This window comes from Dicentrarchus labrax, unplaced genomic scaffold (genome assembly GCF_905237075.1).
Source record: "Dicentrarchus labrax unplaced genomic scaffold, dlabrax2021, whole genome shotgun sequence".
Lineage (NCBI taxonomy): Eukaryota > Metazoa > Chordata > Actinopteri > Moronidae > Dicentrarchus > Dicentrarchus labrax.
In genome coordinates, this window is record NW_026136720.1 from 24,283,211 (window position 1) to 24,303,813 (window position 20,603).

The 20,603-nt window shown below is 40.6% G+C and overlaps 3 protein-coding genes across 4 annotated transcripts; 1 reads left to right on the forward strand and 2 right to left on the reverse strand.

The window, feature by feature from the left end:
• Positions 1 to 933: 933 nt before the first annotated feature.
• LOC127353245 (low affinity immunoglobulin gamma Fc region receptor II-like) lies at positions 934 to 12,714 on the forward strand. 2 transcript variants are annotated; one of them, XM_051382337.1, is made up of 6 exons: positions 934 to 1,141; positions 1,734 to 1,772; positions 1,924 to 2,196; positions 2,616 to 2,852; positions 5,950 to 6,111; positions 10,350 to 12,714. In XM_051382337.1, the coding sequence occupies exons 1-6, from the start codon at positions 1,060 to 1,062 to the stop codon at positions 10,457 to 10,459; spliced, it is 903 nt and encodes a 300-aa protein (XP_051238297.1). In that variant the 5' UTR covers positions 934 to 1,059; the 3' UTR covers positions 10,460 to 12,714. The 2 variants fall into 2 exon arrangements, with proteins under 2 accessions (XP_051238297.1, XP_051238298.1); XM_051382338.1 differs by lacking the exon at positions 10,350 to 12,714 and adding an exon at positions 6,325 to 6,993 and having other exon boundaries at positions 937 to 1,141.
• Positions 7,197 to 12,856, reverse strand: LOC127353243 (hyaluronidase PH-20). The gene is made up of 4 exons (XM_051382335.1): positions 12,708 to 12,856; positions 9,017 to 9,975; positions 7,868 to 7,957; positions 7,197 to 7,755 (listed from the first exon to the last, which is right to left on the reverse strand). Exons 2-4 carry the CDS (start codon positions 9,959 to 9,961, stop codon positions 7,342 to 7,344), a joined length of 1,449 nt encoding a protein of 482 aa, XP_051238295.1. The 5' UTR covers positions 9,962 to 9,975; positions 12,708 to 12,856; the 3' UTR covers positions 7,197 to 7,341.
• Positions 12,857 to 14,605: 1,749 nt separating this feature from the next.
• On the reverse strand, positions 14,606 to 20,106 carry LOC127353244 (hyaluronidase PH-20). The gene is made up of 4 exons (XM_051382336.1): positions 20,011 to 20,106; positions 17,238 to 18,162; positions 16,376 to 16,465; positions 14,606 to 15,151 (listed from the first exon to the last, which is right to left on the reverse strand). The coding sequence occupies exons 2-4, from the start codon at positions 18,153 to 18,155 to the stop codon at positions 14,822 to 14,824; spliced, it is 1,338 nt and encodes a 445-aa protein (XP_051238296.1). The 5' UTR covers positions 18,156 to 18,162; positions 20,011 to 20,106; the 3' UTR covers positions 14,606 to 14,821.
• Between the last annotated feature and the right edge of the window lie 497 nt (positions 20,107 to 20,603).

The following is a 20,603-nucleotide window of genomic DNA, read 5'->3' on the forward strand; positions in this document are numbered from 1 at the left end:
CAAGCACAGAATGTAGGTTCCTCAAAACAAGACCTATGGTAAATGGTAAAATTCAAATAGTAGCCTAGTGTAAAGTGTTGTAAAGGATGGGGTGGATGGTTTATGGATCCTGCCTTCTGTTAGGGTCTGACCACATCACAAGCAATGTCATCCCTGGTTAACAACGAACGGTTTCCCCTCAGTGTCTCTGTGCTCATACACTTTTTTGACACCAAATGGAAAAAACAATCCTCATCCAGATAGAGAAATTGAGAGTGAGTATACAACTGTGGAGTTACAGTCCCGGACCACAGCAGCGCGGACTGCAGTCACATTATCCAAGATGACAACACACCTAGACTGCTCTGATCCATCCAGGTCCTCTTCTTTATCCTCCTCTTCCTCCTCCTCCTCCTCCTCTTCCTCTCTCCTCTCTCTCTCTCTCTCTCTCTATATGCTGGAGGTGAGCACACAGGTGCATTTGCAGTGCTAAGGCTCGGACTGATTGGTGTTTGATTAGTGTATGATGTATATGTCTAATGCTTTATTGTGTATGTGGGTGTCTAAATGTGAGAAACAGTGTGTGACAGAAACAGTGTGTAAGCTGAAAATGTGTAAAGAAAAAACGAATAGTTAATAATAGTTTCACTGTCAACAGTTCGTTTGATACCCTTCTTTTTAAAGATATTACCACATAATCTGACGAAAATATGAAAGAATAACACTATATAATTAAGCTAAATGTATAATTAATTAACCGGAGTTCTGTTCATAGTTCAATAAGTTAATTTATGTGGAGAAATCCATAGGGTTTATATTATTATGATATTATTATAGGGTTAGTGTAATATAAAGTACCGTTTTTAAAGTAGTGGGAAGTTCATTGAAACCATATGCATCCCAGCAGCTCTGATAAAGCGGAAGTGACTCAAAAATAGAGTCCTAATAAGACACTTTTCTGTGTCACAGATGTCGGGGGTAAACTGACTGTACACATCCAACCAGTGTTTCCTCATTTGTGAATTTTCACTGCCAATAAATATTCTGTCTTAAGAAACCAGAAGTTGTGGTTTTATATATATGACCGATCTTGTGATATTCAGAGCCAGAAAGACTCATCATCCAGACAACATGAAGGCTCCGTCTGTCCCTCTGCTCCTCGGTGAGTCAAACACACACCTTTTACACAGCTGAGATGACATGATGGTAGTGAGCGTAATTAGTCGGTAACCAGTAACAAGTGATGTCAGGACAGTGAAAAGTAAGTAGTCACTGTGCTGTAATAAGTCAGTGAATAGTAACTTGGCAATTTCATTGATAACAGTAACTAATCAATAAAGAAACTTGTCACTGATCAGTATAACTGGTTGCTGTAAACTGTATTTGAACGTTAACTGTAACAGTAACTAGTCAGTGTTGTGGGCTACAAGATGGCGGTGAAAAGTAAGTAGTCAATGAACTGCAGTAACTACTCAGGGGTGTGACAGTGTGATTTCTTTCTCCTGCATGCTGGTGAAAGCAGCAGGAAGTCCACACTTTCCTTCCTCCATTGCTTCATTTTTCATTTGGTTCCCCTTTCTCTCCTGATATATGTGCCACTGACATTTCTCCAGTTTTATAAACTTGCACAGTGATGACAGCCGCAGACTGAAAGGTGTGGTCTGATCTCAGACCCATTATCTCCTACATTGTCCTTTAACCTTCTGTAACCCTGCTGACCCCTGACCTTTATTAACCCTGTCCTCCCGTTGCAGGCCTGGCTGTGCTGCCGTTTGGATGGACTGTTTCTGCAGGTGAACTGATGACACTCACACACATAATAATAATGAAATCTTTTTTCTATTGACACCAGAAAAAGGACATTAAATCACACACACCACCAAAAATATCAACGATTAACTCTGTCTGTCTGTCTGTCTGTCTGTCTGTCTGTCTGTCTTTCAGTCTTTCTGAATGTCAGTCCAAAACAAAAGCTGTTCTTTAGAAGAGAATCTGTCTCTCTGAGTTGTGTTGAGGATGGGCAGACAGTGGATGGATGGAAGGTGAAGAGGACAGCAGAAGGACAGACACAGACATGTGATGGAGGTCCACAGGCCTTTTGGAGTACTGATGGTTCCTCCTGTAATGTTCAGTATCTCTCACCATCTGACAGCGGAGTTTACTGGTGTGAAAGCAGTGCAGGACAGAGAAGCGTCCAGGTCAACATCAACGTATCTGGTACAATCTTATGTGACTGATCAATAATATTTATTAAATCCTGTATTGTATAATGTTTTATGTGAAGCTTCCCCTGCTATAGGTCTAGTGTCTGGCGTATGATTTGGAAACAGCATGATTTTCATACATGGTGACATTATTAATAGAAAGAGGGAGGTTCTGCGCTCCTAACTTCAGCAAGGCCAAGTTCCTCCTAGTGGCACAGGCAGGTAGTGGCACGTGTTACCATAGAAGGGGGCATTTTCTGCGATAATTGAGCCAGGAACAGAATGAGGAATCACTTCTGAGGAACAAATTATAATTATACAAAGTCATGAGGACTTCAAAAATATTCAATATAATATTCAAAAGTATAACTTTCTGGTCTAATATGACTAACTCTGTTTGTATATGGCTCTGGTCTGTGTTTTCTCATTCAGATCATTCCGTGATCCTGGAGTTTCCCAAACTTCCTGTGATTGTAGGAAGTAATGTCACTCTGCGCTGTAGAACCAGAGATGTGTCCACAATGTTTTTCTTCAGGAATCGGACCTTCGTTGGAACTGGTCTCACAGGAGAGTTTACCATCAGGGATGTCCAGCGATCACATGAAGGTTTCTACTCGTGTTCTACTGGTCTGTTGTCACGATCATCGAAGGGCTGGCTGAGTGTCAAAGGTCAGGATAATATCATTCACTTTCTGTTTATGACAGCTGTTTATTACGGCTGTGGGTGAAGATATAAGATCAAGTCTGTAAGGTTAATAGGTTAAACTGTAAGGTTAGTAAGTCCGTTTGTAAAGTTAATAGGTTAGTCTGTAGGTTTTGTGCTCCAAGGATCAGTTTGGATTTTTAAAGTCTTATTACAATCCTTACATGTCCATATGTACACATAAAGAGTTGTTGCCATCTATAACTGTCCATTCTAGCCTTGAAGTGATGCCTTCCAAATTATTTTTTGTTGTTTTGTTTTTTTTGCTGGCTTTTATGGCATGTTTTAATCTAGAGTGACAGGAAAAGGGGAAAATAGAGAGAGGCTGACACGCAGCATTTCTTCTTGTTGTGCAAGCATAGCTACAGTTGAAACCAGAAGTTTACATACACTGTATAAAAAGACACATACGTTTTTTTTTCTCACTGTCTGACATGAAATCAGACAATCACTTTTCCTGTTTTAGGTCCATTAGGATTACCAAAATTATTTATATTCGCTAAATGCCAGAATAATGAGAGAGAGAATTTTTTAGACAATGTTTTTATTACTTTCTTCAAAGTCAGAAGTTTACATGCACTAAGATTAATATGCCTTTAAACAATTTGGGAAAGCCCAGATGATGATGTCATGTCTTTGGAAGCTTCTTGACAACATTTGAGTTAATTAGAGACACACCTGTGGATGTATTTTAAGGCACACCTGAAACACACTGTTTCTTTGTGTAACATCATGGGAAAGTCAAAAGAAATCAGCCAAGATATCAGGAAGAGAATTGTGGACTTGCACAAGTGTGGTTCATCCTTGGATGCAATTTCCAGATGCCTGAAGGTGCCACGTTCATCTGTTCAAACAATTATACGCAAGTATAAACACCATGGGAATGTCCAGCCATCATACCGCTCAGGAAGGAGACGGGTTCTGTGTCCCAGAGTTGAACGTGCTTTGGTCCGAAATGTGCATATCAACCCAAGAACAAAAGTAAAAGACCTTGTGAAGATGCTGGCTGAAGAAGTAAGAGTGTGTCGTTATCCACCGGGAAAAGAGTACTGTACCGACATGGGCTGAAAGGCCACTCTGCCAGGAAGAAGCCATTACTCCAAAAGAAACATAAAAAAGCCAGATTACAGTTTGCAAATGCACACAGGGACAAAGACCTTAATTTTTGGAGACATGTCCTGTGGTCTGACGAAACTAAAATCAAACTGTTTGGCCATAATGACCATCGTTACGTTTGGAGGAAAAAGGGGGAAGCTTGCAAGCCTGAGAACACCATCTCAACTGTGAAATACAGGGGTGGCAGCATCATGTTGTGGGGTTGTTTTGCTGCAGGAGGGACTGGTGCACTTCACGAAATAGATGGCATCATGAGGAAAGAACATTATGTGGAAATACTGAAGCAACATCTCAAGACATCAGCCAGGAATGTCTTGGGTGCAAATGGGTCTTCCAAATGGACAATGACCCGAAGCATACTGCCAAACTGGTTACAAAGTGGCTTAAGGACAACAAAGTCAATGTTTTGGAGTGGCCATCACAAAGTGCTGATCTCAATCCTATTGAACATTTATGGGCAGAGCTGAAATGGCATGTGCGAGCAAGGCGGCCTACAAACTTGGCTCAGTCACACCAGTTCTGTCAGGAGGAATGGGCCAAAATTCCTGCTAAAATATTGTGAGAAGCTTGTGGAAGGATATCCAAAACATTTGACCCAAGTCATACAGTTTAAAGGCAATGGTACCAAATACTAATGAAATGCATGTAAACTTCTGACTTTCAAGAAAGTAATAAAAACATTGTCTAAAGAATTCTCTCATTCTGGCTTTTAGCAAATAGAAATAATTTTGGTAATCCTAATTGACCTAAAGAAGAAAAAGTTTAATCTGATTTAATGTCAGACAGAGAGGGGGAAAAAAGTGTCTTTTTATACAGTGTATGTAAACTTCTGGTTTCAACTGTGCGTGTCTGCACCTCATTTAGATGCTTTGCGGCTGTACTGTTTGATTTCTGAACCCCACGCCATCGTGTATGTGTGTGTATGTATGTATATGTATATATATATATGTATATATATGTATATATATATATAAATATAATATAATATAATAAATATATATATATAGATATATATATAGATATATAGATATATATAGATATATATATAGATATATGTATAGTTATATATAGATATATATATATATATATAGATATAGTAACCTACGTCCACATAAAGCCAGTAAAATGTATATACATATTTTCCTTTCTGTATCAACCCTGTCTTCACTGGGCTGTTGTTTTTCTCAGCCCAAAATATTTTTCAAAACTATAAAACACCTGTGATCACTTAAAAGTCAATTTAACCGATCACACTGTAAAGGTGCTGTGTTTATTTTGTCGGAAAATGTCATCAAGTGTGAAATCACCATAGGCGACGTGATGTCACATCTCTATGACAAATGGAAATTTGCCTCCCCCACCCCCAATATTTCCTTCCTGTATGCACGTTCATTACTCTCAGGTTGACCACAGAGGTAAAACACATGTTAACTATATCCCAGTATATATATCCGTGTTTTGCTGCTGTTGTTGAACACATCTGGTCGGGTGTTTTTCACAGGCTGGAGGAGGATCCACTTTTTTGTTTGTTAGTTGCCTTTTGAAAACTGGGTCTGTAGATGTCACTTGTGCTGTTGGTCGAAACACACACGACTGTAGGTGGTAGTTCTGTATCACAGATCATATGGTAGTTCTGGATAGCTGAGTGTGTCTGTAGCACATGGTCCTTCTCACCCTGTGTCCTGTATATGTTTGTGTTTTACTGAACATTGCTGGTTAATACTGAATTTGAAAATACAGAGAGTACTCATATACAGCTCATATACAGACTGTGTGCACATTTGGATACAAATAAGAGCTACTACAGACACATATCATGAACACTGCCCATTAGCCATTTGTGCTTAATTATTAATAATTATTTGATTAGCACTGCTGGAAGCAGCTTGGGAATGACTGTTGGTTAACATTTAACATCCAATATACTGGACTCTGATTTCTTTTTAGATCCAGAACCAGATTCTTCTACTCCTCCTCCTCCTCCTCCTCCTCCTCCTCCTCCTCTTCACTCTCTGCCTGTATTCAGGCTGCTCTGCCATCTAGTGGTCGTGTGTCCGTATTTCATTTCCACCGTCCTGATGGTGTCTATCTACTGTAGCAAGAGGACAGGTACACACACACACACACACACACACACACACACACACACACACACACACACACACACACAGGGTGTTTTCAAATACATTAACTCACTTAAGTGCGCCCCCTTATGACTAAATTTGTAATTGTCCTGTACTAAGGACTTGGTAGAACTGAATACAACCACAAAGAAATGTTCAATTCCCTAACTCCATCCATGCCTTCTAACTCTGCCAACAGGACACAAACCAGCTGTCTCTGTGGAGATGGAACGTTTTGTTGAAGGTGGTCAAGGACTGGCTGAAGAGGGTGATTACGTCACTGCTACCACTGAGCATAATTTCTGAGGGTGCATATGCTGTATATGATCATTGTTTTGTATCACACACTTAAACCACATAAGCTGCTGAAGTGTGAACAGACTCATGCTTGGCTCTTTGCTGTCAGTCCTTCACATCTCTCTGCTGTGCGTCTAATGTTAACGTCAGTGTGCTCTCAGGTTCACAGTGAGAATGCTGATGAAATGCTGATGTTAAGTAGGTATACAGGTTACCCTTTTCAGCATCTTAGTATAGTGTGTTAGCATGCTAGCATTTGCTGATTAACTTAACTTGAACAGTCAGAAGATCGGCAGAGTTATTACAATTCATCCTGAGGGGGACATCAGATTTCATGGCATTCGATCCAGTAATAGTAGTCTGGACTTACAAGACTTTTCAACCCTAACCAAAAATATCAATATTGTGGTCAGATCTCCAAAGTCATTAGGATTCATTTTCTGGGGATTATGAATCTCTGTACCAAACTTTTGAAAGCTCTGGAACAAGTTAGTTAGTGGTCCTTGAATTGGGATTGTTTGGTTGAAAAACTGTATGTAGTTTAATAAATTGCAAAAGTGTTTGACACAAATTTGAAAATGTTGTTTTTCTTATGGTTTATTAAGGGGTGCCATACCAAAATCTTATATGAAGACCTTAATAATAATAATAACAATGATGATAATGATGATAATAATAATAGTAATATATTTTAAACCTTATTTTAGTGTTGTGCTCACATGCATATTCTGAAACAAATGTGAATAAAACTGTGAATGAGAGATATGACTAAAATTAATTCATAATATCTTTAATAAAAACACAGGTTAAAACATTCAGAAATAACACGAAAAAAATAAGAATTAAGGAATTGTCCTTTAACTGCCTGCAACCACATGCTCTGTACCACAGGTATCAGTTTTGTGTCATTCATTTATATTCACATCACAGCAGCCTTCAGACACAGTAGCATTATCACAGCCAGGAGGGAGCGGGGCCTGTCAGCAGCTCGACCCCTTGTGGTGATAAAAGCCTCATTGATGACGTTGACCGTTAGGACCGATCTGCACGGCTCCTCGCTGTAGCACATACAGTCGAAGTTGCGGTCAAACCAGTTGATGTCATCCTGCGATAGGCCACCACTCACAGTCAGCGGGCCACCGCGGCGCTGCTGCTGGATCCGGTAACGCATGGGGTCGAGGTGGAGGTAGACGTCTTCCTCCCAGTGCTTCCTCACACAGCGACCTCGGCGCTGACATAGTGCCTCGCTGCACAGTTGTGTTGCTGTGGAGACATTCAGGATGTATGGGTTCATGACCTGCTCCAGGTGATGTCGAGCATCAAAGCAGGAGTCCTACAGGATTTTGGGACAGTTAAGTCGGTTAGTGGTTGTGTAGAAAAGTTGCAAACGAATTAACAAAGTTAAAAACCTTCCAAGAAAACCCCAGAATGATGTCACTTTCTACCTCCGTGTCGGTGACGTTCATGTCTCCCCAGGAAACTACGCCGGCGGCACCAAGAGCAGCAGCTTCTCCGATGGTGTTCACCAGATCAAACTGCAAAAAAAACAAAATAAACAGACAGAGCGACATCAGAGAAGAGCAGGAAATGGCCTTCCACACAGCTGTGTTGACTGAAAAACTAAAGAACTCCTCATTGAAGTTCAATAGTAAAATAAGATTGTATTTGAACAAAAGAAACTCAAGGGCACAAGTAAAAATCCCCACTTTTTAAACAATAATGGCAATTTAAGATCATCAAGGTCCAGTGCGTAGGATTGAGTGGCATCTAGCGGCATAGTTGGAGATTGCAACATGAAGAGCCCTATCTAGAGCCAGTGGTTTGGTTTGTTCGTTCTGGGCTACTGTAGAAACATGGCAGTTCAACATTGCAGACTTTGATATAAAAGGCTCACTTACTCGAAGGTAACATAATGATTCTTATTTTCAGATGATTATACACTAATGAAAACACCATTTATGCCAACTGATCTTCCTAAATGTTACACACTGGACGTGTATTCCTCCTGTCCTCTCAGATTCATGGGAACCTAACTAACAGACTACATTAAGACAGCTTTATTTATCATTAGATTAACAAGCGCACTGTGGTCTAACAACAACTGCGGACCAAGCAGATGGAAATATCCCTTTCTACTTTTTCTGCTTTGTACTTGAGGTAATGTCAACTCAAGCAAGCAGTCACCTTCACTGACTGTACTATGCTGTCTGTGTGTGTTAGGAGCTGAGCCCTGCCCTCTGTCTTGCAGCAGAGGGCATTGAAGCTAGTGCCACCATAAATGACCCTGCGCTCTGTATATCACATTATGGCCATTATGATTAATGACCCCCTCCGCACTTGGTGCCCTATGCACAGCGCGTGATGTGTGTGTGTACGTAGTGGCAGAGCTGGCTCCACATGTTTGTGGTCACTTAAGACATGTTAGTTTCTCTAGTCAGATAACAGATAACCGAGACTAAAGCACCAGTACTGTTGCTCCACCTCGTATCAGACACATGCCATCCAATCAGATTAGTATTTCAAATTTATACATGCATAGTATATAACAAAGGCGACAAAAAGGATCGTGTTGAACAATCTCTGGTGTGTCTGACCTCTGACATGTAGTCGTCGATGCTGTCCTTGTACACCGGGCGGATGTAGGCGTAGATTGGGATAGAGTAGGAGCTGTTGGGGAGCATTGACACCCTGATGGCCTCCTGGATGCGATGCCGGACGAACAGCCGTGCCTGATGGGAGTCTCTGAGCACCAGCTCCAGGTAAATGGATGGAAAGAGCGCTGTGGACTCTGTCCAGAGCCACAGGAGTTCATTGTTCCTGTCGTTCTCAATGGCAGGACACTCTCCGGTATAGCCAGCCATGTCCTGGTTGTAGTCGTAGTTGTAGCAGTCAGGGTACAGGTAGTAACCCCAGAGTCTGTTGGGCCTCAGCTTCTTCCCAGTGCGGATGGATCGGAGGAAATACCTCTTGGCTGCACGTTCGAACACGATCTTTGCCCTGTCCTCTGCCTCGTCATCAGACAATGACACATTCCTCTTCTTGACCGTTTCAATAGAAATCTGTCGATAGATGTCTTTGCTTCCCCAATTTCGAACCCACTGCGGCCTCCACTCCTCAAAGTCAAGCACAGCAAGGCCCGGTTGGTCGTCAGGGATGTAGTACTCAATATCTTGCTTAGCCAGGTCATGGTGTTCTTGCAGGTCTATCAGCTGTGGCAGGCCCTCATCATACATCTCGCCAGTGTCTTCGTCCACGTAGGGAAAGATACCAAAGCGGTCAGTGTAGAATATGGAGATGCTCTGGTCGGTTGCTGTCTTCAGAGTGCTGCTGACAAAGTGGAAGTAGGAGAGGTCAAGTGGCATGCCAAAGCGGATATCGCACAGCTCGGTCGGGGCATTCCACATGAACAGGAAGGGGTGGCCAGGATGGATGGGAGGTGCTGTCCTCGGTAAGGCCTGGAGAGAGCACGGCAGGGCCAACATTGTGATGAAGATGGAGAAGAAATGATGTTTGTCATCGATCTGTTTGACTTGGTTCATTTTGAAATGGTTATCTGAGGAAATAGAAACATATGTAAGAAAAATTAGAAGAGTTCTTGATGTCTTCTCATCTTCTCAGCTGTGCAGGGTTGTAGCATTAGCGTTCAGGCTAATAATGTAGAGAGGACAATGACCTCACACGTGTTATGCAGCTTACCTTATTCAACAACAAGAAACAGAACAATAAACTGGTAGAGTCTCTGTTCAAAGTCGCAGCAAATAAGGACAGCAGCAGGTTTAGATGTATTTTTACAAATGTAAATTTAAATGTTGCATTTTGGCATCACTGTGGCAACAACTGTGCATGTATATGCAGCAACTGATTGCTCCTCCAAACTTTCTACATATTTGTTTTAATATGTATTTTTTGTTTTTTTGATCAACCCAGCCAGACTGACCGGACCAGCCCACCACAAAAAGAAGAAAGGGAAGAGAGTCGAATGGGAGCCATACTGGCCTAGCTTTTACTTAAGGCTGCTCCTGCCTAATGTCAGATGAAATGGGACTCAGGCTGGCCAAGCGGATGTGCCCACATCTTTATAGAGACCTGCTCCATCCACATCTCGGATCAAGCCCTCGACGGGTGGACTCAATTTTAGTACATCAATGATGCTCTGTGCTCAAACGGAGTCAGTGGATTCTTTTCATGTGAAGATGAAACCATATTATCATCACTATCTTGTTGCTGCTGTTTACATTCCCCCACAAGTAAATTCAAAAGATGCACATGCATTTTATTTTACTGAGGAAAACTTTTGAGTTGCGGGGATCTTTATCTAGGCTAATGACCAATAGTATTGACATATTCCGTTGTATTTTTGTTTTGTCTGGTAACCTTTAACTACATTTTCTCAGTTTCACTGCAGTTTTCAAATTCCCCACAGTAGCCTAATATTTGGTCCATAACACACTTAGTTAACCACCACATATTTTTTGTTTTCCAGCTCAGCAAAACACTTCTGTTCAAGTTAAAACGCAGAGTTGGAAAGTTTTGCATTTAACAGCAGTGATACAGCACCACATGTCCTGGCATCATGGAAGATTTATGTGTTTTTATTAGACAAAGACTAAGGGCTGACTCAGTAATTGTTGAGGTATGAAACATCAGCAGCTTCAGTATTTATTGCTCTCAGTTCATGGCACCAACTCTCCCTCATTGACTGAGACTGTGGGCCTTTGTGAAGCTTTGCCTCCATCTGGTCCAGAAGATATTCTTTGTGGTGAAGGGCAGAAAACTCCGATAAGACTGTCTGAAAATGTTAGGAAATAACTTACGAAATGATATTGCTGTTGGAAACACTGAGACAGAACCATACATTAAAGGTGCCAGAAAACTGTAGGATTTTCATGTTACCCAGAATCACAATATTAAAAATATATATACAAACTGTGCGCAACACCAGAACCCTCTGAGCTCAGTTGTGAAATGTGCAGATGACACCACTGTCGTCAGTTGCATTTCAAACATGCGATTCATATTGGGAGGAAATCAACAATCTTGCAGAGTGGTGCACAGAAAACAAACTACTACGTCAGCAAAAATAAGGATTGTTGATTTTAGGAGAAAAGAGGCAATGACACACACCCCTGTTTACATCAGTGGAACTGAGGTGGAGCACATCTCTTCACTGGTTAGGAAAGCTCAGAAATTACTGTATTTCTTAAGGAAACTATAGAAAGTATCCTGACTCGAAACATCACAATGAGATGCGTACAGCCCAGGACAGGAGGACCGTGCAGTGGGTGATTAAAATTGTCCAGAAAATCATTGGTACTCAGCTACCCAAAATCTTTAATTTTCACGTTTATTATTTAAATGTATACTGGCATTCAAATAATAAACATGGGATGGCAAGTGGGTGGCATAAATAAATGCTGATTTAATCACTTACAGTCACACAAATGAAGACATTTGAACTCAACAACTTTACATCATTGTAGCACATTAGCAACGCATTAAATAGAAATATCTAAAGGTGGCATTAGAGATCAATAAATTGTTTGTTTGTTGTTGTCTTCAGACAGACAAGTACATGTATTTTTTCATTGAACTTGAGCCTATCACTTAGTCCGTCTCTGTCTCACTTAATGTGACCATAACAGATCATTACATCGTATGTGTATGTTCATTTCAATACATGTTATTTTTTAAATATTATAAATGAATGTGTTAAATTTGACACCGAACTGGAGTGGCAGCTGGGGTAGCTAGGCATTGTTTATGTCATCCCTCTAGATCTGCTCCTAGCTACAGAGAAATTTACTTCTAATTATAGTTAGCTGTATACAGTCTCATATAGTCATATGTCTGGTCTCTGTAAACCGTTTCTCATCTGCACTTTTGAACATTTGAACAGCCAATCTGTTCAACTGTCCATACTGATTGATTGATTACACTGACTTATAAGACACTGTGACACTGTAAACACCATACTCACTGTTAAAAGCATTGACTGGTAGTTTTACACACACTGCACAGTGTTAGCCTCAGTATCTTTACGAGGTCACAGGATCTGATGTGTAAGTACAGTATTCTTGTCTCGAGGCAGGTTACAGCCTGACAGTTTTATGATTTCTGCTAGTTAAATTCTGAGTTAATAAATTAAATAACACTGCTGTCGCTTTATTTTCACGGTAGAAACAATGTCACAGCTGTGAACTCGACCCCAGTAATGTTTGCGTTAAACTTTCGGAAATCACCAATAAACCTTTGAACCCAAATGAGACGTCATTAATAAGCACCAACCTGCTCTGGGAGGTCCAACTTCCTGCTGTCCAAACTGCACACTTGGTGAGTTGCTAAACTATTACTTGTTACTCATAAACACTAACCTTGTACTCCTCTCTGAGTCTAAATAGCTCCTCTTTAAATAAGCGGTTGCAGGAGCTTCAATTACAGGCAGAACACTTGTGGAAACTTGTCAGAGCAGAATGATTTGTAGGCCTGAGGTGTTCTGTTTTTTATGGGGATGTCCTGATGTGTTCCAGGCTGAGGATGAGCTCCCTCCTCCCTGCCTGGAGGAAGGTATCTGAGGAAGCTGTGGGATGAGGACAATGTGTGGACACACTGTTGCTCACATCCGAAGCCTGTGTCCGGACACGCAAAGAATGCTGTGAAAGTTTGAACTTGGTCAACTGGAATTGTACTGAGCCGAAGGAAATCTACCAGGTTTCATCATCCGAGTGATAAATCACGTGAAGAACAAGTTTGGTGAGTGCATCACAGATCAACATCAACCTGTTCAAACTCACTTACTATCCACTGGTATTCATTTGGGTTTTATTAACAAACCTAACAAAGGGAGCTGGGAGAAAATCAACTCATTTTGAGAAAGGCAAGGGAGTTAAAGCACGTTTCATACACAGGTAGATTCAAGGGTAAACAAGAATGCTCAGAGTTAAAACAACAAACTTAAAATTTGAAATAATACAATTATAAAAAAGGATAATAAAGAGGGAGGAGATTAAAATAAAAGAATAAAATAGAAATAGTGAAAGCACAGTAATAATAAGAAATATTTTTTTTAAAAAACATTTAGGTGAAAGCGCTTGAGAATAATACATTTTAATAATAATACATTAAAAATGAAATTTATTTACTGTCATGTGATCAGAAAGGAGCAGGGTCCTAAACTCACAGACACCATTGGGCTTCTCTCAGGCCATGGCCACGTTATCTCCTCCACTGTTGTTGCGGTTTTTCCCCGTCATCTGCGCTGATGTGCGTGGTGCGCTATTGTTACCACAGGTGTGTGTAGTCTACTGGTTTGCCTCCAGGGCTTTCTCACACAAATCATTAGCAAAGGTTTGTTGGAAGTATGGAGCACATGACCGGATAAATGAGCCTTGGATTATAGTTGCGTGAGTCTGGAGAGCGTGTTTTGGATTTATTCTGGGTTCACATGGAGGCATTGGCAGGAGAGGAAAACAGTCTTCAGGAATTCAAGGCAACGCGAGGTGAGTCATTTATACAGGCCTACAAATCATTCTGGGAGTGAAGTGCAGAGAGCGTCAGAGCAGCTGCCCTGCCTCTGCGACCTGCATGTTTCTGTCACCTTTCTCTGCTGACACAGTTGGTGCTGTGGTTTGTGGTCATATTAAGGCTGGGTTTGTGAAGTCCTCCGAATGTGATCCAAAGAGCAAATGTAAAATGTGTGAGAAAACAGCGTTAGAATGAAGTGCTGCAGTTCTGAAAAGATGCTCTGGTCTACGAATATTGTTCTCCAGATTTAATAAAACATGTTTGTTTGACCCCAACAAATGTCACAGCATCATGATTTTAATTGTTTTTTCAGTGAAAATTAAATTTGTGGTGCAAAAATGATCATTCTCACACTAATTATGAATCATATCACAGTTGCAGTAACTGTCCAAATAATTGCAGTATGATTTCTTTTTTTTTTTTTTTACCACATCATGAAACTGTTCAATTCATTTCCTGCCAATCAAACATGATCGAGAAAAAAAGTCCCCTCACATGTACACCTCATTGTATGTGCAGTAGGTCTTGACACAATCTTAAAGTCACAAACTTTGGATTGTGTTTTCCCTGTCTTTTTCCTTATTAATCTGATTTTATTAACTTTTTCCTCAGTCTTTGCTGTTCGGTTCAGTGTAGTCAATGAAACCCGAAAACGCAAAAAAAATGTTTGCAGAGAAGCATTTATTTAGGTACCATTTAGTTTTCAGTTCAAATAAATCAACATTGTGTCTGAATTTAATAATATTTTTCCACTTAAAATGTTCCTGTTTTTAAAATAAACCCAGAGATTGCTCATGTAATGCATACTTTCAACAAATTATAGAGTAATTTTAACTGTTGTAAATTCATTTTGTCAGCAGGAGGTGCAGTATGACAGATTAAACCCAGATGAGTTTGATTGTGGTTGGGTGCAGCAGTCTGGGTGAACAGCTCCTCCCTGCGTAGCATTGACAGGTGAAGTTTTCAGCCCAGGCGTCTAGGTCTGCGGCGGAGGGGCGACCAATGGCCACGTACTTCCTCTCAGCCCGCAGAATGCTGAAGTTGACGGGGTTCAGGTGCAGGTAGTGGCCAGAGTCGTAGTTCTTCCTGATGCAGCGCCCCTTGCCCTGGCACAAGACCTGGCTGCAGAGCATGGCGGCTGCCGTCACGTTGGCGATGTATGGGTTGAAGGTGGATGTCAGGTACTCGGACAGAGACTGACAGGCAGCCTAAAGGGAGGACGTGGAGTTAATGAGTAAGACTCGGGTATGTTAGGACAGAAATAAAAGATCTGTTATGGCTTGAAGGTCCAGAGTGTAACATTTAGGAGGATCTATTGTCAGAAATGGAATATAATATTCCAGTTCCTCCAGGAAGCGGTTGCAACAATTAACACAAATTCAACCAATCCTTGTGACCTTGCAATTTTGTCCAGTCACTGCAGCTTTTCTGCAGGTTTCCTGCACAAAACATTGAGTGTCATGTCTCCAAACTCACTTCCTATTTTCTAGTTGTGAAAATGTGCATTGCAAACATTTCAAATGTACCATGCTCAAACAGTGTGTTTTTTTTTCTCATTGGAACAAGGTGCCTTTGAATTATACAAAAAATAATAATAATTTTGACTGCTTTTGCAATTTTCACTTTCTCTCCCAATTTCATTGCAAAGAAATGCCTAAAAACATTTTAGGCCGCAACAATTCCAAAAAAAGCAAGCAAGCTAAATCCTACACGATAAACCATATAGAAAACAAGACCCAGAGAAGAGATTGAAATATTTTTTGTCACATATTGAAATGTGAAATGTTCTGTCTGGACCAAAGTGGTGGGTGACCAGTCGATCAGCAGACAGGCCGAGGTTGTAACTGCCACTTGCATGACTACAACCTTCTCCATAAATACAACACTGTACCGTGTGTATATATATATATATATATATATATATATAAATATATATTCTGTTAGATAATAATTCTGTATTCTGTTATAAAAATAACAAAATACATCATATAACAATTAATACAAGAGCAGAAAAGTCAAATGACTTTTGTCAGTTGAGATAACATATGCTGTGTTGTTATAGCTGTCAGTTCCTCCTAAAAGAGGAAACAAAGGCAAATTAATTCTTAATTAAGTCATCTTGGTTCCTGTTTTCAGACCTGTGAAGAGTATCACACATATATAAGTCTTCAAGTCTGTGTGATTATTTCCAGCTTCTCTCTGCTTCATCTCAGCAGTTTATACACAACATTTGTCTGACTCTCCCTCCAATGCAGCTCAAAACATTGGCAGAGAAAACAGAAAGAGGGAATTTTATACTGAAAAGACTGAAATCTCTTGCAGCATAGCCGTGTTAGGCTACATATTGGCTTGTTAATATTTGGAAAGACTTGGGAAACAATCCTGTAATGACCAGTCCAACCAGTGAGTATGCTTAAAAAAACTGTGGTTACCTTGTTGTTGTAGTCTTTGGTTCCTCCCCACATTACGACCCCTGAAGCCCCCAGAGCTACAGACTCTCCTATGGTGCTCACCAGGTCAGCCTGAAGGAGGACAAACCACACAGGAGGTTTAATAGAATACTCCTAGTAATATGTTTTTATATTAATTTAATTTGTTCCAAAAAAGTCAATGTGGAAGTCAACATATAGATACAACAAACTTGCTGCTACAGATAAATCGGTTTAATCACCCATGTCTTTTCTTTTTTCCTTTTTTTTGTCAAAATGAGTTTAGCGTCACATAGTGATGCAGCTGGGAGCAGGAAGTGTTCTTTCGGGCTGGAATCCCATACAAGAGATAGATACAAACACACTTCTTACTTAGACAGTATATTTCTGTGTATTTTTTGCCCACTCAGCATATATATGGAACTCTGGCTGAGACAATTGTTAGGTATTATTTTAGGCAAAATACATTGCATATATGTTATCTTCATTAACATATTGTTGACTTGCAGAAAATAACCATAAATGGTCGTTGCATTTCTGAACAAATATAATAATTGTACAAACAATAATCATCATGTACAATTTTTCTTTTTCTTTTTGCTGAAATCGGAGACATTTACCGAGATTACTCATAACATCCTACCCAGGCCTCTGAATTTACAGCAATTATAGGTCTGGTGTTATGTTTATTGACAGCCGTCTCCCTGCAGCAACCAAGTCGAGCCAACGTTTATTGTTTGTTTTCCAGGTATCCAAGCAACAGCATGGAAGAATCTTCAACCAGTGCCCAATGCCAACTGTATTACCAACCTAAGGTTAGTGAACAAGCAGCTTAAGCTACTCTTAAGTAACTGAACTGGCTCACCTGGCTCTGGAACTTCTCGGTCTGGTCCCGGTACAGTGGCCTGGAGTAGACGTAGACAGGCATCGTGTATAGACGTTTAGGCAGCATGGCAACCCTCAGCGCCTCCTGGACACGGTTGCGGACGTAGAGCGTGGCCTTGGGGGAGTTCCTCAGGGTCTTGTGGAGGTAGATGGAGGGGAAGAGGGCGGTACTTCGCTCCCACAGCCACACCATCTGGTTGTTCTGCTTCTGGGTCCTGGTGGAGCACTTCCCTGTATAGCCAGGCTTGTCCCAGCCATAGTTGAAGCAATCAGGGAACAGATAGAAGCCCCAGCGGCGACTTGGACGCTCGCCGATGCCGAGGCTGATGGTCTTCTCCATGAAGCGCCGGCCGGCCTGCTGGAACTGGTTTTTTGCCAGGTTGGATATTTTCTTTGATGATAAAAACGGGGCTATCTGCAGGGCATGAGTGATGGACAACTTCTGATAAATACGTTTAGATCCCCAGTTCTGGTCCCATAGGGGGCGCCAGGACTCCCAGTCGATGACAGCCAGCCCAGGAGAGGAATCCTGGGAGATGAAGTGATCAATTTGACTCCGGGCCTTGGCCAGATGCTCCGTCAGGTTCCCATTTTGGGGTACTCCGCCTCTGTAGCGCTTGCGTTTGCCGATGTCGACTTTAGGATAGAGGCCGAGGCGGTCTTCGTAGAAGATGGTTAGGAACTGCCCAGACACCGCAGTGGGGGTAGTCACCGCCTGGAAGGCTGCCGTGTCCAGTGGGATGTCGAGCAGTCGACACTGGTCAGTGGGGGCATTCCATACGGCCACAAAGGGATGGTCGTGGATCAGTGGCGGCTCAGTTGGCGGCAGTGCGAAGATGGTGGTGGTAGATCCGATGATACAGAGGGTGACGTAGGACAGGAAGGGCAGGGCCATCATGATAGCTCTGGACAAATAGAGGAAAGACAACAAATAAGTCTCAGTTCCAATTCAATCTCTGAAACACTCACCCTGCCTCCATTTTCACATGGAGGGGTTTTCATATCAATGGCCATCCCAAACCTGTGGAAAGGACGTGGACGATAAAACCCTCTGATAACATTGTCCTTTTTAAAATATATAAAAAATCATCTTGGTCTAGAATATAAACCTGTAGCTTCAATTTCACCTTTTCATGGTGGGTTTAAAATCACAGAATTTACTGGAACCATCACTTTGTCCATATAAATGTATTTGATTTGTGAATCATTAGTCTACAGGCTCATGTCAAACAGTGCTACGGCTCCTTTTAGACTGAGTGACAACAACAATTTATTGTACGTCACACTGTGCGAGACGGGTCTAATAAATTCTGTCAGGCTGTTCCATATCAATTTGAGGCTGTCAGATGTGCAATGAATGTGTGGTGAATCGTTGCACTATGGTGGAAGTAGTTTGCCACTTCTAAGCATTGAAAAACCTTAAAACAGTAAACCCTCATCTTTTTGGCTTGATGTGTTTTTCTTACTAAACTTTCCATTAAAAAATGTAGTGCCACTCAGTGTATTGTGTCATTTCAAGTTGTGGATTGTAGCTGTCACCTCATAAGAATTTGGTACAAAATGTTGCCTCACGTTGACTTCGGTCCCCAAAGCTCAACCATCGGCCATCAATGGTGTTTCACAGTGCAATCTAAGACCACTGTTTCTGATTGATGACTGAAGATTCTCTCTCTCTCTGTTTCTCTCATGATTGTCAACTTTCCTCTCAGATAGCCCAAAATGAAACAGTGTATTGGGCCTAAAGATTGGTCTAATAAGATCTAAATTAATCTGTATCAGTCACAAACAATAATAGTTTGGAGGGATGTCAGATTGTTTGCTGAATGTTGGTGAATTGTGCTACAATGGAAAGCTGTTTGTTTTACCAATAGACATGATGTGATATGTCCGTGTTCACTTCTATGGGCAGGTCCAATATGGCGGCTATAGACACTTCCTGCTGTGTTGTGGCTGGTTTGTAAACGTGGCTTACATAGAGAACATCTTGGTCCTAAATTTCCAATGGTGTCACAATTTTGATGCAGGCTGTTTTTGGTCTCCATAGCTCTATATGTCCTTCATCGGTGTCTTACAGTGACATTAAAGATTTCACCTTGTTCCAAAAACTGTCAGCACATTTTGTGGATGTTATGTTATGTTAAAACCTTGTTTATTTCCTTGTTTTGATTATATGTATTTGTAGGATTAAAGAAAACATAAGGCATACTGAAAATAATAAGTTAGAAGATAATTGTTGTAATTGCAGTCTATAATTATAATATAATTCTATATCTTATATAATTGTATTCTATTTTAGTGTGCCTTTTTCAATATCTGATTAAGGTCAGCTGGGACCAGTTTACGGTTTTTCTTCTTTCTGTTGATCAATGAGCATTTTCCTGAACAAACTATAACACGAAATAAAGAGAAATACATATTTCACTAAAGATTTCATGAACATAAACTAATCATAAGGTGTTTGTTTCTTATTTTCCAGAGACATTTTTTAGGGATGAGGTTTTCACTTGACAATCAAACGCAAATCACAGATAAGCTGTTATTAATGTGAAAGATTAACACAAAATCAGTCTGACAGTGAACTGTCTCTACAGAGGAAACTCAAAAACTGAGGACAAATCGTCCATATAATTGACCATATCATTATATCCAATAGTCTCATTTAATGTAGCAGTTAAAGTAAGTGAAATGCATATTTTAAATAGTTTTGCAGTGTTCTTATGTTTTTATGGAATAAAAGTGTTTCCAGTTCCTACCTGCTGCTCTCTTCAGTGACCTATGAAGGACTGTTCGCTGTTTCTAAACTTCTCTACCTCTGTTTTTTGCTGTTTCATTTGTCAGGAAACTGTTTCTTCACTCTGATTGATCGTTATCTGACTCCAACAACTTGCTCCAAACAATGTTAGAGCTGAAGTTTAAGTTAGTGTTGAAGTAAAGAACAGTGAAGAAATATGGAGAACAGTTCATTGAATATTTTAGTTATTCAAGTTAACCAACAATTTCTTTATCTGAGTTTAAGATAATAGATGGCATCAAATATCAAAGTACATTTTATGTTACTGCACTAATACTTTAAAGCAGTATTTAGTAGCAAAGTTTTGCACTTTTAGATTATAACAAGCTGCATTTAGGTGTTTTCTTGCACATCTCTGCCACCAGTCACAAAAACATTTAAAATGTATGCCTCACAGCAGCAGAGCATTAGAGGGTTCAGCTGTTCTGTACAGTACACTGTTTGTTAAAGGGGACAGTGAACTGTACAAAAATGTACAACAGTACACAAAAAAACATGGGTTATGGTTTAAACATCAATGCATATTTCTTTTGGTTGAACATTATTTGATTCTTT

Bases quoted from the DNA above. Each gene is read 5' to 3' on its own strand.
- LOC127353243 (XM_051382335.1), bottom strand. From the start codon at position 9,961: ATGAACCAAGTCAAACAGATCGATGACAAACATCATTTCTTCTCCATC. The intron at 7,958-9,016 runs GTCAGACACACC...TTTTTTTTGCAG, and splicing joins TCGACGACTACATGTCAGAG to TTTGATCTGGTGAACACCAT. The intron at 7,756-7,867 runs GTAGAAAGTGAC...AAAATCCTGTAG, and splicing joins TGAACGTCACCGACACGGAG to GACTCCTGCTTTGATGCTCG.
- LOC127353245 (XM_051382337.1), top strand. From the start codon at position 1,060: ATGACCGATCTTGTGATATTCAGAGCCAGAAAGACTCATCATCCAGAC. The intron at 1,773-1,923 runs GTGAACTGATGA...TCTGTCTTTCAG, and splicing joins TGGATGGACTGTTTCTGCAG to TCTTTCTGAATGTCAGTCCA. The intron at 6,112-10,349 runs GTACACACACAC...TGATCAACCCAG, and splicing joins CTACTGTAGCAAGAGGACAG to CCAGACTGACCGGACCAGCC.
- LOC127353244 (XM_051382336.1), bottom strand. From the start codon at position 18,155: ATGATGGCCCTGCCCTTCCTGTCCTACGTCACCCTCTGTATCATCGGA. The intron at 16,466-17,237 runs GTGAGCCAGTTC...GTCCTCCTTCAG, and splicing joins CCGAGAAGTTCCAGAGCCAG to GCTGACCTGGTGAGCACCAT. The intron at 15,152-16,375 runs GTAACCACAGTT...TCCTCCCTTTAG, and splicing joins CCAAAGACTACAACAACAAG to GCTGCCTGTCAGTCTCTGTC.